The sequence below is a fragment of the Natrix helvetica genome (genome assembly GCF_964273705.1).
Source record: "Natrix helvetica genome assembly, chromosome: 13".
NCBI lineage: Eukaryota > Metazoa > Chordata > Lepidosauria > Squamata > Natricidae > Natrix > Natrix helvetica.
The window spans coordinates 15,078,746-15,097,181 of record NC_138557.1 but is presented as its reverse complement, the minus strand read 5'-3'; the positions used below and the strand labels follow the sequence as shown (position 1 = coordinate 15,097,181).

General features: G+C 42.8%; 1 protein-coding gene across 3 annotated transcripts in view; it reads right to left on the bottom strand.

The window, feature by feature from the left end:
* The window catches only part of USP7 (ubiquitin specific peptidase 7), a 101,989-nt gene that overhangs the window by 56,050 nt on the left and 27,503 nt on the right, over positions 1 to 18,436 (bottom strand). For all 3 annotated transcript variants that reach the window (XM_081966006.1, XM_081966005.1, XM_081966007.1), the window contains exon 2: positions 1,477 to 1,581. In XM_081966006.1, coding sequence (XP_081822132.1) covers positions 1,477 to 1,581 — 105 coding nt within the window. The remainder of the gene's footprint in view (positions 1 to 1,476; positions 1,582 to 18,436) is intronic.

Here is an 18,436-nt window from a genome sequence, read left to right as displayed (position 1 = left end):
GGGAGTTAATCTAAAATTATCTTATCATTCTTATATTGTTTAATGAACAAAAAAGACTCCTCCTTGCAGGTACTTATAATAACAATAAACAGTAATATTTAGTTATTTATACAAATATCTCAATCTTAATTTGTGTTGCCTAATGTACTTTAGAGCTGTTGCTGTATTTTTCTTTTAAAAGAAATAGCATAATTTGTTTTTTTAATAAATATTTTATTTTTAAGTTGTATATTTCTTTAAGGTTTATCAAATCAAAGTTGCAAACAACTGAAAAGAGACTCAATTTCTTGAAAATTATATTTTTCAAATATATTTCTATCATCCATCTCCCCCCCCCCCCCACACACACATCAATCTATCTAATTTCATAGTGCTTTACTGCCCTCTATAAGCAGCTTACAGATTCAGCATCTTGCCCCCAACAATCTATGGCCTCATTTTACTGACCTCAGAAGGATGGAAGGCTGAGTCAACCTTGAGCAATCGAACTCCTGGCTGTGGGCAGTGAGTTAACCTGCAATACTGCATTCCAACCACTGAGTCACCACAGCTCTTACCTCTACTTCATAAGTTTACTTCCTGACATATTAAATATTGCATAAAATATTGTATATTGGCTAATCCTTCTATCGATTATTAATTAATTGTAAGCCATTCAAGAGTTCATTCGTAACTTCTGATTATATTCTATTGGATCAATAATTCCTAGGAAATTATTAGCAAAAATTGTTGGTTTGGAAAACTTCAAATCCGTTCCTTGTGTAGAATACCTATTCAGTCTACAAAAAAACATGTGCAATGTTTTTCACTAAGTGGAAAAGAAGCAGAAAATGGTAAAACTCAAGGGCTGCATGAACACAATTGTAACAAAAGTTTGCGCTATTTGGAACTTGTTAACTTAGAAATAAGAAAAACATTGACAAAACTGTCTAAAATAATACTCTTTATACAGTGGGGTTAGAAAGACAGTTTTTTCCTTACAAGAGGGGTGTCCAAACATTGCAGCTTTAAGACTTGTGGACTTCAACTCCCAGAATTCCCCAGCCAGATGGCTGAGGAATTCTGGGAGTTGAAGTCCACAAGTCTTAAAACTGCCAAGTTTGGACACCCTTTCCTTACAATATAATTCTAGATTCTGGATTCAGATTCAGAATAGATAAAATGAAGCAATTCTTCACTCAGCCCATGACACTTAGCAATGAATCCTCCAAGTTGTTTATTTAGCATGTAGGGAATTATTTTGTTTTCTCTGTCCTGTATCTACCATTAATTTAATTTAATAATTCTGAGTTACGAAAGAGGAAGAAAACGATCTTTATCCGTTTTATCCGCTACAAGCTTGGTCTCAAATGTTTCAGAAGTTTTCTTCCCTAGATAGGTGTCCGTAACTAGCACATCAAACCCTCGGGGACCACTTGCTGAAGAAAACAAAGGCAGCTCTCCAGTCGCCACCAACCTGAGAGCAAGTTAACTCACCATCTTCCATGTCTTCTTCGGTGTTATTGTGACCATCAGCCATGGCTACATTCCCATTGATGACTGGATTCGGGGTAATTCTTGGTGGATCATCGGCATCTCCAGCTTTGGAGGACAAAGAAAACAGAAACACATCGATAAATGTGGATTGTAGCCCGCAGCATGGACCAATATAGCGAAGGAATGGATAAAGCGGTTTCTCTCAATATGGTTGGGTTGGCAGTCCATGTTAGGAGTGGGGTGAGGGGCAGGGCAGGGGGCAGTAGCTAGGGAAACTTTGTATGTAAATTCAAAAGATAAAATAGCATTAAACAGCCACACAACTGTCACCATCAATATTCATCTTACTAGTTCACTTGAACTGTCTCTCCATGTGCATAAAATATGCTGAACAGAACGATTTATCAGCAGATAAATAATGTTTGAAAATATTGCCCTTCTAGCTCTGCAAATTACACATCTACTGTTATCATCTCTCTCTCGCTCTCTCTCTTTCACTCCCCCCAATCCACCAATAACATTTCTGTTTGTATTAATAAAATACTTCAGCTCATTTTTCTGGAACGTAATCCCAAAGAATGAAATAATAAACACTGACACAACTGTTTGATGGCAGCCTGTTGCTTCTCATTTTCTTCCTACAGTAAGCTTATTCTTGCAAAAACTACTCAGAATTATTATTAATGTTAAAAGTTGTCAAAAGATAGGTTTGTACCATTTTTTCACTCACAGTGTGATCTGGAAATCGATGTAGAACTAGTAGGTCTCCCCCGCCCCCGCCCCCCATTACATGTCAAGCATCTGGCCTTCAAAAGATATTCAGCACCCAGGACAGAGCTTCGGTGCCTTCATTACACAGTATTTACCACCAAAGTGATATCACTACATGTGCCGTCTTCAGCGATCTTGGGCAAAAACACAGCGTCGAGTGTAAATAGAATTCCCCAAAACAAAAGTTGGCTTCAGAAAGCATGCTATGTCTTATGGGAAAACTGTAAACTTTGCTCAGCACATATCTGACGCATTTAAAATGAGTTGGAAAATGCAAGACACAGTTGAGGCCTCTACAATGCAATAATGTAGAACCCTTCTTTATCCCTACAGTCAAACATGCTAACTAGCACAAGAGTCATATTTTTGCATAAAGAATTAAACCATTCATATCTTAGTATTGCCAGATTAACCGTCTCCCCCCCCCCCCCCCGAAAAATAGAAGAGCCAGCTGTACCTAAATTATAGTTTGGCCCTTCAGTCCTCTGGAACTGTATCATTATTATTTTGTTTTCCACCACTGACCTACTGGTTTTTTTTCCTGCTTTGAAAAGTTTTCCAAATTACTTGGTAATGCTATAAAATTTTATTATTTGATGTAGTAGCATCTTCAAAATGCAAAGTCTTATTTTGCTTGCAGTAATGGAAGTAATGAGCTTAAATGGACTCCAGAGGATGGTAGAGGACAGGAAGGCCTGGAGGAACATTGTCCATAGGGTCACGATGGGTCGGACACAACTTCACAACTAACAACAATGGAAGTAATGGGTATCATTTTTAATTCACAATTTATTGTTAGGCAGCACCTAATTTTCCATTATCCTTACAAAGGAATGCCCTTTTGTTTAGGATAAGATTTCCAACTCTGTGGATTTCACTGCAACTATTTTTTTAAATATTTTTTTTATTTTAAAGAAACACAAACACAAAACACATATAACATAAAAGCCTCCTCAACTACATACAGTGTGTCGATTGGTTACAAGGTCTTCCTGCGTCCTTTCCATAGTCATCACTTGAATTTTATCAAAATTCACATATTGTCAATTAAGATATCTTTGTATACATTATTATGCTTCCTTTGTTTGATTATCATTATTATTATCTCCATTTTAGAAAAGGTATTCTAAATATATAACCATTAATATTATAATGATTCATTATATCATCTTCAATATATCCAATAATAAAGAGTTATTTTTTTATCCTATTCTAAATCATTCTATTATTTTAGCATTGATAACATTCTCTAATAATTTTCAATTCCATGTTTTTTCCCCATTATTAGTATCATCAATCTAGTATACAAATTGTTATAATTATTAAACATCTATTAGGCCTAGCTATTATTACATCCTTTCAACATAAGGCATATTAAATTTGAAGTAAATTTATAGTATGGCATTTCATTACATCATCCTGAAATCATCCAATGATATTACATCTTTATATTCTATTCTATATAGAATTGTTTATCTTTTATAAAAAGGCTTTTCAACATCACCTCCATAATCCTCACTTACAGTTTTTATAAAATTTCATATTATCAATCTAGTATATATAAATGCTTTATCATTATTAATCATTTGACTATAGCTATTACATTGTATATAGCACTCAAAATTTAACTACATTTAACTAAATTTTATTGTGACATTTCACTTCATCATCCTGTATCCTTCCAGAAATAGTGTAGTCCAATATCTCTTGCCATTTGTAAAGTCTATATTCTAAGTGTTTTCTTGATAAGTTTTATGTGGACTTCTCTTAAGAACTTGCTATTCATTGCATGTCTTATAAGGATTCGAAACCCTCTATCTGCTCCTTTTATCAGCTTAACTTTTGTTATCATTAGTGCTTCTGTCGAGATTACTCTCATTATTTCTGCCAAATTTTCTCTTCTTTCTTCATCTATGATCTGACATCTGAAATAAAGTTCCGGTTCATCGATCTCATTTCAAACAAATTCAGTGGAGTTTTTCAAAATCAAAGCTTTCTCTTTCCTTCAAAGGAACACCTGTATAAACAAAACGTTTTCCACTGAGCCTTTCAGTAAACAAAGCCTATACTTTGTAATATCAGATATTGCCAAGCTTCTAGACACTAGATGGCAGTGTAACCTATTTTCCATCTGTTTTTGCCTCTCTCTGTAAACTCCAGGCTCTGGAAGAGGGGAAAAAATGTTTAAAAATTATGCTCCGACCAAGCTTTACGAGAGAAGAAACTTTTAATCCACGAATACAAAAAAATGGAAAAAGTATAGAGGAAGAAGGAAAAAAAGAGACCAGTCCAGTTTAAAAGTAAGAGGCATTTGTAAAAAGTCCATCCATACAAAACAATGTTAAGGTAGAAAAAATAACACGATAGTTTTAAACCAGGGTTAATCCGCCGCTTATTTTCTTCTGTCTTCAATTTTATTTTAAACTCCAGTCTTTTGGGGTTTCCCTTCTCTAATAATAATTTTTTCCCCCACCATTTCGACACACAGTCTCTCCTGTACTGCTTCTGTTTCAGGGGCTTGTCCCAACCTTCTGCAGCCATTTTGGCTGCTTCTCTTGTAGCTGGCAAAAAGAGCTTTCTCCTGGATCAATCAGGGACTTTGTGATGTCCCTGAGATCAGCAGGACATGTTCTTCTCTATCACTGTTCCTTCAGAACAGTTTAGGTCCAAAAGGTCCGTCCAGGAACAGATATTGACAGCAATCCTGGAGCCCCAAGATTGCATGTCGTGTTGTTGCAACGTCAAGCCCCGCCTCTCACTACAACTCTTATCATTCCTAGCTGCCACAGAAATTGCCCAAAGCTAGTTTATTTATTACATGTAATCTTTCACTTATGATTGCAATTGATCCCAAAATTTCTATTCCTAAGGGAGACATTGGTTAAGCAAATTTTGCCTCATTTTACGATCTTTTTGCCACCGTTGTTAAGTGAACCACTGTAGTTGTTTAGTTAGTAATATAATTGTTAAGTGAATCTGGTTTCCCCATTGACTTTGCTTGCAGAAGGTCGCAAAAAGTTATTACAAGACCCAGAGACAATGCAACCGTCATAAATATGAGTCAGTTGCCAAGCATCTGAATATGATCACATGATCAAATGAATTAAACAAACTTTGTAAGTTAATTTAAGTTGCCAACAAACAGCTTATGAACTGGATACTGGTTGATCTGTAACTAGGTATAGCTTCTTGATTAACTACTGGACAAACTGAAACTGGCTAAAATGGTCAAAAATCTTTGGGATGGGTGTCGTTGTTTTTTTTTTTTTAGATGTGACTGGGTGTGTTACAATTTTTATCAAAGCAAAATTAGCCATTATAAATCAGAATTTAAGGAGCCTTTACTTCTAGAATTCTGTAAAATATTCAAATTGCCACCATAAATTGAAACATTACAATATCACAGAAGCCTACCTAAGAGAACTTAGTTGGACACAGTCTGTTCAAATCTGATTAAGACCTTTTCCTGCTCAGTGGCCTGCCTCGTTTCCTCGAGGATATATGCCTGGACTTACCAACAAGAGGTTCTGTTTTCTTTTATGAAATTATACGGCTTGTTCATATGATATGATTACACCGAGAAATTCTTTCCCAACCTGGCACCCTGCAGATTTCAAATAATCACACTGTAGGAAGGGGGCACTCAGTCTATCAAGTCCAATTAAGACTCCAAATTAAAGCATTCAATAGAAGAGAGTATTTATAGCTCAGGGTGGAACTGTGGGGTCCATGGGACTTGGAGCTTGCATTTCTTGCAGATGGGTCATTGCCAAACTAGGTAACATCACCAAGGAGGACAAGGAATTAAAGCATCCCTGTCAGATGATTTTCTAGCTTAGCTCAAACACATTCAGTCAAGGTACCTAATATTGGGTAACCCGTACTGGTTCCACTATCAAGATACTTTTTATAAGCAATATTTTTCAAAATTTAGACCAATCCTTCTTTCCTTCCTTCCTTCTTTCTCTTCCTCTCTCTCTTTCATTTTTGTTTGCTGACCATGTCACCACAAGGTGACTCTGGGAGGCTTACAATGTTATCCATTCTGTAAAATAAAAACACCTTTTCATACCTGCTCTCTGAAACAACAGAAACAGGGTGGATAAAAAGCGATGTTTTTTTTAAAAAAAATAAAAACCGTTTTTTAAAAAAATTAAATCGGTTTTTTTAAAAAATTAAATTGGATTGATTTAAATTTTTATCAAATTTATTTTAATAAAAGGATTTTGGGATGAAAATCTATTTAAAAGTAGTTTTCTATTTGAGATACATTAATAATTTAGTTTAGTCAGCATGAAATGGAGTTTAGTTGTACAGGATGAGGCTGTATATTCTGCAATGTTGGGACTGTCAGTGAGTCAACAGCAAATCCGAGGAGGAGCCGCTGCGGGAGAGAGAGACAGCTGCTCTTCAAAAATTATGATTTAAATCGAGTTGGTTTAAATCAAGCCTTTTTACTAGTGATTTAAATCGTGATCTTTGCGGGACAGAGATGACAGCTGCTCTTCAAAAATTATGATTTAAATCGAGTTGGTTTAAATCAAGCCTTTTTACTAGTGATTTAAATCGTGATCTTTGCGGGACAGAGATGACAGCTGCTCTTTAAAAATTATGATTTAAATCGAGTTGGTTTAAATCAAGCCTTTTTACTAGTGATTTAAATCGTGATTCAAATCGACTTGATGTAAATCAAATCCACCCTGAACAGAAAACAGGTCAGAAAACAAGAGGGAAATTTAACAACCCTTTTAGTACTAAAAACACAAATCAGTGGACTTTTCCATTACTATTTTGGGGGGAAAATACATTGGAAATATGATCAGTTGCACAGGCATTTTTCCTTTAACAAATTTAAACTCACAGATTTTAGACAAATTTGTGGCAGAATTATCTTGAAATAATTAATTAAATAATTGGGGAAGGATGGTGATTGGATGATTACTTTCTTTGAAGCAGCCAAGTGAGGGGTTGCTTTCTTCAGCTCCTCCATGGGCTCAGGGCCATTTCATCATCACATCCTTCAAGAAACAGCTGGTCCTGGACTTACAACCACAATCAAGCCCCACTTTTTGTAATTGCTAAGCAAGACAGTCTTGCTCCATTTTATGGCCCTTCTTGCAAGAGTTGCTAAATGAATCACTACGGGTGTTAAATTAGTATCACGGTTGTTAAGTGAATCTGTCTTCCCCGTTGCCTTTGCTTGTCAGAAGGTCACCAATGTGATCGCATGACCCTGGGACACTGCAGCTGTCAGAAATACGAGCCCGTTGCCAGTCTGAATTTTGATCACATGATCATGGGGAGGCTACAATAATCGTAAGTGTGGAAAATAGTCATAAGTCGTAACTTCAAGCAGTCACTAAACAAATGGTTGTAAGTTGAGGATTAGCTGTAAGGGAAACTAATCAGCCACAGCCGGGCTGGGCCGGTGTCTTGGGATAGAGAGCAAGTTGCAAGTTGAGAGAACTGGCCCAGCTTGGTCTGGTTGTGGCTAACTGAAGGTCCCTGAAGCGTCCGGAGGGCTTCCGGGCAGGTGGGGGAGGCTGTTTTCGCCCTCCCCATGCTCCTATAAAGCCTCTGGAGCCTGGGGAGGGCGAAAAAAGCATGCAAAAGGGGGGGAGTTGCGCCTGTAGTGCGCGCATGCGCACTGGGGGGGTTGCACATTGCATTATGGGTGCGGCACGCCTGCACACGACCCCCCTGCGCTCCCCCCACTTATGGCACGCGAGCCAAAAAAGGTTCGCCATCGCTGCGTTAGGGTATTAGCTATTTCCTACAGTTTATGTTAAGTCAGCTAAATAAACATTTGTTCGACTACAACTCCCAACTGCCTGTCCAAAAAAGCAATGCCTTCTGCATTCAATCTACAGTACTAGTCAATAAATGAAAATAAAACAATACGTAAAACGAAAGCAACAAAATGATTGCAGGACTCCACAACCTACACAACTAGAAAGCGATCTCAAGAACTAAGGTTAAAAGATGTGACACATTTTCAAAAACCAAGGGGAGTAGGACCCAAAGTTAACTTTAAAAGAGTGCTCACTTCACATGTGATGTGGCACAAGGAGAGTCCTTTTATGTAGAACTGATTTACAGAAATCTCTGAGATACCTGAACTGCAATATCAGTGATTTGGGAGATTGAAATCTTGACAGTAGGACCCCCTCCCCTGGAGACCTAAGGTGATCATGATGAGAAAGATGAACTAACATCGGAGCTCAGAAAACCTTGGAAGAGCAACATATTGAGAAAATAAAATCTCCAGACCATTCATAAACTGACAACCTAATTGTTGCAATTTGCCCCTGTGCAAAAGGCACGTTTTTCTTATTTCAGATGATTCACACACATACACACAAAAGGCCCATTTATATTTGCATAAAGTTGCTTAATAGCAGTAGTAAATATAGACACATCAAGGCCAAACTTCCACAAACATGTTTGTTAACACCTGCAGATAAATTTGCAATATCTCAAAATAGCTGTACAAAAGTAGTTATGAGGCGTAACAGTCAAAATAAAAAAAAAGTGTTCAGATTTTTCTGACAGAAAAGAAAAATCCACACACACACACACACACACACACACAATCTCCTGAAGCAGGTCTCCAATATGGCTAAAAACAAAACATCCCTGATCAATCTCAGCCTATAAAAAGCCGCTGCTGTCAAAAGAATGAAAAATATGTTTCCCAGTGAGAATGACCGACGTTTTAATAAAAACAAAACTTCCCTTATTTACTGAAAAAAGGGATTTGATAAACACGGAGCCACAATCTCTGTGACAACCGACTCTCGGTGCACTGTACGGTCGCTGTGCAACCAGAAGATTAAATCAATTTGCTGGAAGTAACAGCCTCTGGTATTCACAGTAAGTCGGTCTGAATGTTGAAAAATATGGCTGCCAGCACCACATCTCCAGCCGCTCACAGGAGGAAACGGCCATCACCACACGGGGTGCATTTGTGGGTAACCTTATTCCAGAGCTGTGTGATGACCCAGGATAAGGCACACGCCAGCTGAGAGTTCAAACTCCCCTTTAATGCCCCAAACGTTCCCACATTCTTGGCAAGTCCTAGGGTGAAGTGTGTGGCAGCCTCTGGCTGCGCGCAGTTCAGGAAAGCAAAGGAACAGGGAAATGAGTCCATGAAGCAAGGAGGGAGACGTCTGGAATGACACACAAAACTGTACAAGTTCAGCATTTGTTCCCAACGAACGCCCCTTTCCCACAGCGTCTCCTTAAATCTGAGTCCTCAGGTGTGCCTTGTGAAGAGGAGCAGGGCGCTCTCCTCCTGAGTCATCGTGTCGGCCTGCGCTGTTCCCACCTTCTTTCCACTCTCCGTGCTTGGGGATCAGGAGCAGGCAGCCCTTGCTCATCACCTGAGCTCAGTCTCTCCCCATTTCCACTGCTTGCCCTCTCTCGGTCATTCTGCCCCTGTTCCTCCCTACTAACAAGCCATCCCACTGAGGGGACCTAGGCTGCCTCATCCTGCTTCTCCCACATTCCTCCAAAGCCAACAAAGCCACCTTCCCGATTTCTGGCACATCTTCCTCTGCAGATTTAGGCTCTGTTGGAGGCATGACAATCTGCAGGCAACTGTATCTGACCAATGTTTCTCTGAACACTGAGAAATATCTGACTCACGAGTAAAGCTTAGCCCCGATATTAAGCTCTCACCTGGGTTGAAGACATAGAGTTCAAGCAGGCTCATGTTGATTTAAAAGTGGTGGCAGGTAGAAGTCGTTCCTACCAGTGCAGAAACGTAAAGAGTGGCCTAACATCTATCTATTGTGTCCAACCAGCTTGAAGATCAGTTACATCACCTAGAGAGTTGCAAGAGAAGTGATTAACCCACCCGGGCACCGTCCAGTGGTTCTCAGATACAAGATAAGGTTCTTCCTATGCAAGAACCCCTTCAGAAGAGATATAAAAAGCATAAACATCTTTGTCAATTGGGGAGCATAGGTTTTGGCGAAGGCAATGCAGAAGTGCTTCAACCATTCATTTCTTTTAGTCTTTCCTGGCTGTTCAGCTAGAAGGAATAAAAGGACCTTCCAAGACACGGTTTTGCTAAGACAAGACAAGTAAAGAGTGCTGTGGGGATATATTTGTGACTGACTCATTCTCTCTTTTAGTTAACAGCCAGCAGCTGCAAAAGTTAAGACAATGGGGGGAAAAAATCCACCAAGCAATTTTATGTCAACACTATCCTGGGCAGCATTACTGTCTAACAGCTGGTATGATCCTGAAAATGGCTCTTAGTAACTTTAGTAATATGACTGTCATATAAGATGCTGAAGTTTTTTGGGTGGTTTTTTTTTTGGGGGGGGGGGTGTTGGCTGGCCTAAGGGAAAGGTATTGTTAATTAAAAGGAGGGATTCTGCATCACCCAAGGCAACTGATTAGTATTTCTCCCTTCCCTAAAATAATACACGTTTGCCATGTAATACAAAAATTATATCGAATGCATTTATATGCTTGCTACAAGTAAAGAATGCAATTTTTAGAAAAATGTAAAATATAGCAGCCTAATTACCAACCCTAGAAATAATTCCCATTACAAAAGGAAGCTTTTGTACAATTCTGAATAAGCCAAATAACTAATCTAAAGGAGGGCAGTATGACAGGGGAAAAATATCTATTAGTAATACTGTTGCTGTTTATTTTGCCATTTTTCAAAACAATCACTCCAAACCTGCTTGCAAGCAACAGCAACCGAAAATAAAATACAAGGATCCCTCAAAGAACTCAAAACTACAGATTGAACTCGTGCCTAGACCTGCTAAAACTCAACATAACTCTCTCTGCTTTGATTTACTTAAATCTAGGATTTCAATGATTATACCCGACCCAGCTTGAATCCAAGACAATATGAAGCCGGAGTTACTTGAGCTGCTTGTAGCTATGGAGGAACATAGGGGGAAAAAAGGCTCACAGTTTCTCATTCTGTGACATGTTACGGATCTTACAAATTACATTTGATTTTATAAATGGCAACCTTCCGGTTTCCTTAGCCTGCTGAAAGTAACTGATATTTTTTTTTAATACTGAGGGAAAGAAAGGCAGGAGAGCTGCTATGCAAAATCCTTTTGTGGGGGAAAGCAGAATGCTGAGACTCAGAATTCCATGGCAGTTGCTGTGGCTGAATCTTTGCATCAGCCAATGGCTGAAGACCAGGTTTCCAAAAAGAAAAAAAGAAAGAAAGAAAAAAAAAAAAGCTCTTATCTGCAGTAAATTTAAAAAAAAAAGAATAATCGAAACATCCAAAGGCTCATTGGAAAAACAGTTGCTTTTCCAGCTTTGATATATTATGCAACGGTTTACTCTCTAAGAGGGGGGGAAAAGGGCGTTGGTACTTACCTGATACGCCTCTTCTCATAGTGGGGGGAGGAGTATCCAGGATGGGTTGACCTTATCCTCCAGCTGATTTAGTCAGATAAGCTCTTGGGACACGCCCATGGCCCACCAGGCACCGCCCAGTTATTGGCAAATAACTCTATCTGACTCGTTATGCCATCCACTCCAGACCTTAGTATGGTTTCAAACCTTTCATTGAAGTATAACTTAAACATAACTGTGCAACATTCTACAAATACATATAACATCACCATGTCGGGGTGTGTGGGGGGGGTTGGATACTCCTCCCCCCACTATGAGAAGAGGCGTATCAGGTAAGTACCAACGCCCTTTCCCCATAGTGAGGGGGGGGGAGTATCCAGGATGGGACGTACCAAAGCTAGGGAGGGTCACATACTGAGGGCACTGGCCAAACTAAGCCTGGTGGGGGGTGTCCCCTGCCCTATGAACTGCCTGTAAGACCCTGCGACCAAACGAAGCCTCCGTCGAGGCAAAGGTGTCTAACTTGTAGTTCCTCACGAAGAGTGAGGGGGAAGACCACGTGGCTGCCCTACGTATCTCTGTCCATGACGCCTGGGTAGCCCAGGCCGCAGTGGTGGCCGCACTTCGTGTGGAGTGTGCTGTGATGGGACTGGGTGGCTGTATGCCCTGAGACTGGTAGGCCGTAGCTATGCAGGTCCTCAGCCACCTGCCTATGGTGGTGGAGGTCACCTTCTTGCCCAGAGACCCCGGCTGGAATGAGACAAACAGGGCCTCAGACCTTCTATGCTGCCAGGTTCCTCTGAGGTAAATCCTCAGAGCCCTTCTTACGTCTAAGGTGTGCCACTTCCTCTCTAGTGGGTGAGAAGGGTCCGGGCAAAAATTGAGCAAAATCAGTTCCTGTGCCCTGTGAAAGCATGAACATACCTTAGGTATGAAGGAGGGGTCCAACCGCAACACCACTCTATCCCGGTGAAAAATGCAGAGGTCCTCCCTGGCGGACAGGGCCTGCAGTTCTGATATCCGTCTGGCGGACGTGATGGCCACCAGGAACACCACCTTAAGGGTTAGAAACTTTAGTGACACTGTTCGCAATCGCTCAAACGGCTCCCCCGTCAGGGCATCCAACACCTTGTGTAAGTCCCAGGAGGGGTACCTATGTACTGTGAGGTTGGACGCCCCCTTCAAGAACTGCCTGACCAAAGGTTGTTGGGTTAGTGTCTGGGCTCTGCCGCACAGAAGCACTGAAGAGATGGCCGAGACTTGTCTCCTAGTAGTATTTGGAGCTAACCCCCTGTCCAGGCCTGCCTGGATAAACTCCAGCAATAGAGGGACGGTGGCTTTCACCGGGTCCTGTCCACGGGAGTTACAGCATGTGGAAAAGGCCCGCCATGTCGCGCTGTAAACGCACTCTGTGGTGGGTCTTCGGGCGGCCTGGATGGTTTCTATTACCCTGGGGGAGAATCTCTCCTCCCTCAGGATGCGCCGCTTAACCGCCACGCGGTCAACTGGAGCCATTAGGGTTCTGAGTGCTCCAGGGACCCCTGGCTGAGGGATATTCTTTCCTGGAGAATTCTCCACGCTCTGCCCACCGAGAGCGATTGGAGATCTGCAAACCATGGCCTCCTGGGCCAGTAAGGGGCAATTAGTACCACCTCCACCCCCTCCCGGAGAATTTTTTGAATGACCCTGGGAATCAGGGGCAAGGGTGGATAAGCGTAGAGAAGTCCCCGGGGCCACGGGCAACGGAGGGCATCCGCCCCCTCTGCCCCGTGTGTTTGGTACCTGGAGTAGAACCTCGGGAGTTGGGCATTGAGGTGCGTGACGAATAAGTCGACCTCTGGGTGACCGAAACGGTGCATTACCTCCCTGAAGATGGCCGGATGCAATCTCCACTCCGAGTTGTCTACTTCTGCCCGGCTGAGCCAATCAGCTCTGATGTTGTCCACCTCCACTATATGCTCTGCTGTTAGGGATAGCACATTCTTCTCGGCCATTGCCCCAGTCTCTTGGCCTCTCGCATAAGGGCCCCTAATTTGGTCCTCCCCCCCCCCCCTGTCTGTTTAAATGGGCCTTGGTGGCGATGTTGTCTGTGAGGACTAGAATGTGCCTGCCCTTGACAGAGCGGTGGAAATGCACCAGGGCAAGGCGGACCGCCCTGAGCTCCAGCCAATTGATGCTGTGCGTCAGTTCCGCCTGGCTCCATTGTCCCTGCGCTATCTGATCCTGCAGGTGGGCTCCCCACCCGAACAGGCTGGCATCCGTGGTCACAGTCACCAGGTCTGGCATTCTGAAGACTTCGCCCTTTGTAATTGCAGGGGACGTCCACCAGATCAGTGAGTGGGAGACTTCTGCCGGGAGAAGGACCTTGGCCTGGGAACAGCTCCAGCGCCTTCGCTGGGAAGGCAAAAGGAACCATTGTAGGTCTCTGGTGTGCCGGCGAGCCCATGGAACAATGCCAATGGTGGAGACCATGGTGCCTAGCAGTTTGGACAAAGTGGCGTTTCATACTTGGAGGCTTTGGCAGGCTTGTGACCACCCTCTTCCAGCTCTGCCCTGGGGGAAAGGTGCTTTTTCTTTTCCTTAGCCTTTCTTTCCTCTATCCCCTGGGCAGCCCTTGGGGTGGTCACTAACCCTGGCTGGTCCTCTGCACCTCTGGTGGGGCTGCTGTCCATGGCTGTAGGTGCTGGACTCCTGCCGGTCTCCTCCTGGTCGCTGGGCGCCGCCATCTTGGAACACGTGGTCCCTGCCGGCTTCAAGATGGCACCTGTGCCAGGAGACGAAAGGCGCTTTTTTTAAACTTGTGCTCTGGCGGCTTGTGCTCCGAGGAGCTGCCGCACGCCTCCACCGCCAATTTCTTTGTTCCCCTCTGCCTCTCTGGCGCTAGGGGCTTGGCTCTGCCCATGGACTCCCTCCGATGAGGTGAGCCACGTGGGCGATGGCATGGGTGCTCAGCGGTATTTGGGAAGCCGCAGTTCGCTGCTCAACCCGGTGGGGAGCAGTGGAGTGCTCCGGTGCCCGGCAGAGCTTCCAGCGGCGAGGCTCACCTTCTGGGCGGGGATCCTGCACCGTCCTCGCCTGCCGGTGTTCCGATTGCTCCCCGTGACACTTGGACGATCCGCGGCTCGTGCTCCGGCGCCTCTGGCTCCCACGCGGCAGGGCTTGCCTATGGAAGGCTTGCACCCTGTTTCTTGCTTGCCTGGCCAAAATTCCTTTTCTGAGTGATATTTGTCTCACTCAAATGCCTGGGCAGCTTGCCGCCCCCGAGGGGGCTTTTGGCAATTTTTTTCCTTCCGCTCAGGGAGCTGTTCAGCTCGCTGGTGGTCGCTGCGGTGATTTTTCTTTTTTTCGTTCCTTAAAACTTTTTTCAATTTTCTTGGAGATCCAGGATGGCAAACCATCCAGTTGAGGACTGAGTCGATAACTGGGCGGTGCCTGGTGGGCCATGGGCGTGTCCCAAGAGCTTATCTGACTCAGTCAATCAGCTGGAGGATAAGTCAACCCACCCTGGATACTCCTCCCCCCTCACTATGGAGAACATAATGCAATTTACTATCCTGGCCAAATCAGAAGAGCAAAGACAGGAGGATACAGTGTATTCATAGCCCTCTCACACGTGTCTTGTTTAGTGAAAAGTTCCACTGAATTAAATGAGGCGTGTTCCATGACCTGCCTGTGTTGACGGACGCACACACACACGTGTATATTCTGGATTAATCACATAAAGATGTGGAATAGTAGAGATTTCCTACGGAAGTGTCCTGTGCTACAGAGAAGAGTGAGACAGCAACCACTAACATAAAAAGGGTGGGTCACAGAAATACATTATTGGAAGTTCTGCTCCTTTTTTTCTTTTTTGCACAGTTGTTTCACACACACCCCACCCCCAACCAGGAGACATGGGTTGATTCAAGAGCTAGACCCGGCCACTTTAGAGAAAGTGAATCTACCAGAACATGTCCACAATATTTGGAGGGGCAGAACACTGGTTATCATAAATGGCTGCTGAATTATTTTGGCTCCAACTGAAAACCCTGGGACTTGGCTTCTGATACACTATATTGTATTCGCTCACAACTGTTTCTGATTATGTGGATGTGTGAGCGAATACTTTTGGCAATATAGTGTATATACAGCACCTTCTCTCTCTTTAAAAGCTGGCCCACTTGAGCTAGAGACACACATGAAGGTCCCACCCCAGGAAGTCACGGGAATGGGAGGCGGGGGGGGGGGGCTAGTGTATCTTCTCTGTAGCTGCCCCCTGTGCAATGGAACTCATAACTTCTTGAGAGACAGGGCATGTCAATCTCCCTGCCTTTTATAAACCATTGACAACCTAGCGGTCGTACCAAGTATCTGGACCTCATGGTGCACGGTTGCCTTTTAGTTGTGCAATCATTGCCTTTGCAGATTTCAATTGTAGATAGTTTTTGTTCTGTTAATTGTGGATAGTTTGTTTTTATTTTGAAAACCACCTGGAGTTTCAATGAAAATGGGCAATACATAAAACCAGTGTTTCTCAAACTGGAAGCATAGCTGGCTGGGGGATTCTGGGAGTTGAAGTCCACAGGACTTAAAGTCGCCAAGTTTGAGAAACACTGCATAAAACCATGCAGTAAAAATTAAAGAGACATTTCTATCCAGAAACAAGCAGGAGCCAAATACTGACTACAAAAGCCAACTTCCTTAGATCGCCATTTCAATGAACGGCACAAAATACTCACATTAAAAGTTGTATGTCTGCTAGTAGCCACTCTAGGGGTGCAATTTTATTTTTAAAAAAAGGAGGTGAATGCTTTTCATTCCATTAGGCATGGCAGCCACAGTTTTAAGAAAAGCCCCTGATTGTGAAGGTGGTGTCCAGAGCTCGAGGCAAACAGTAGCAATGATCCATGTTTAAAATATTCCCCGGAAGAAGCAGTCACAGCCATTCCCCCCTGGGTTACCAAGTCTTCGTCTACGTTGCATATGATTAAGAGGTTTGAAGTCAACTCTAAATACTTCCCTCGCTAGGCAAGCAGCAAACATGAATTAGCGTTGTTTGAACATTATATCCTTATCGTCATGACACAAGCATGCCTTACTTTGCATTCATCCAGAGGCAGGAGGAGAGCTGCCCCAACCAGCCCCGTATCCTGCCAACGTAGATTCTTTGGATGCAGGTCAAAGTCGGGCAAAGGCGTTGCTCCCAGTAGGGCTGAGGAAGGCGCTTTCCTCAATGCCCTTCCTATGCAACCAAACCCCATATTCTATTCTGCAACGGCACTACAAAGTGCCATTACCAGATGCAAACCATCCCTTACATTCCATTGCCGCTGGTTCATGAAGCCGCCACCTTCATAATTATTACTCAGGATCCCAGACAATTCTGAAGGTTCTTAAGCTTCGTCCACACGGACAGGGCAGGAAAGAGAGAAGGGAGAAAAAAACAACCCCCCAAATAACTTCTGTGAACAAAACCACAGTCCTATTAAACATCATGTCATTTGTCTCCTCCTTAGCGAGTGGAAATTAAACGGAAACTGAAATAAAGAGGGAGGGGTCAACGTGATGCTCTTTTTAAAAGCCGATAACCACCAGGTGTTGTTTTTTTTCAAGCCAAGGTTTGAGCATATCAAAATTGAGTTAAGTCAGCAAATCACAGGTTTAAAAACATCTTATGCAGATGATTAAGGGTGTAGCAGAGTTTTTAAAAGTGTCCAAGTACATTTTTTTTTTCTTTTGCCTTTTTATAAGCCTATTACTCTGATCACAACTTCCCTTGAGTTTTAATGCTCTGGTCTTAACTATTGTGAAAAAAAAGTTTTTTAACTACTGGTGTTTGCTGCATTTATTGAAGACTGATTATCGCACTTCATTGTCATGTTTTATTCCATGTGGTTTTACCTTCGTAAGCAACCTTGGGAACAGTTTTCTTTAATCTTATATAAAAAATAAACGTGGGTAAATTTCATCCTCTTTATTTTTGGCGGGATTTTAAAAATGTTTTATATTCCACTTTTCTCAGTGCTAAAACGGCGATCCCCAACTCCTGGTCCATGGACAGGTTTGCGGCATGCCAGCAAACAGGCTGCGCAAACAAGTGAAACCCCATCCGGGGTTTTCCCGGTCCATGGAAAAACCTTTCTCCACAATCCTCTAGTGCCCAAAAGGTTGGGGGGGGCTGCTGCTCTAAAAAACTTTGCTGCAAAAAGCAGCAGATGTACGGTATGTGTATGGGGGGCAACATGGACCAATGGGCAGAGAGTTCCTCCGCTTAGCAGTCCTTTCTGTCAGGAAATTATTCCTAAAATGCTGTCTGAATCGATATCAGTTTCCATTTTTTACCCGTCTATTGCTTTCAACACACAACAGCTTATGCCCTCTCTTGCACAGGGCAATCTTTTAAAATATTTGTATCCCACCCATCTTTCGCTGCTCTTTCTCTGCTATTACATAGAGGGCTTGTCTCCCAGTTAACACTTGTTATTATGCCTTTCTCCTCTGAACCACCTCATTTTGCCACATTCTCTTTCAACTGTATTGTGCATAACTAGGCTCAGATGTCTAAGTACAAGCTAGTCGGGCAGAAGACAATACAACCAATTGGTTTCCACACGTTCTTTAGTTAAAGCAGTTTGACTGCACGGAAAGTTTCAGCTGTTTGCTTAAATTTAGGCCGTGGGCCAACGGGAGTCACAGACCTTGATCACATGCACTACTCCCTATCTTACGATTCTACAATCTGAAACCTTTATTTGATACTTTCTTCACAGGTAAAGGCGACGCGGTGGCTCAGTGGCTAAGATGCTGAGCTTGCCGATCAGAAAGGTCGGTAGTTCGGCGGTTTGAATCCCTAGCGCTGCATAAT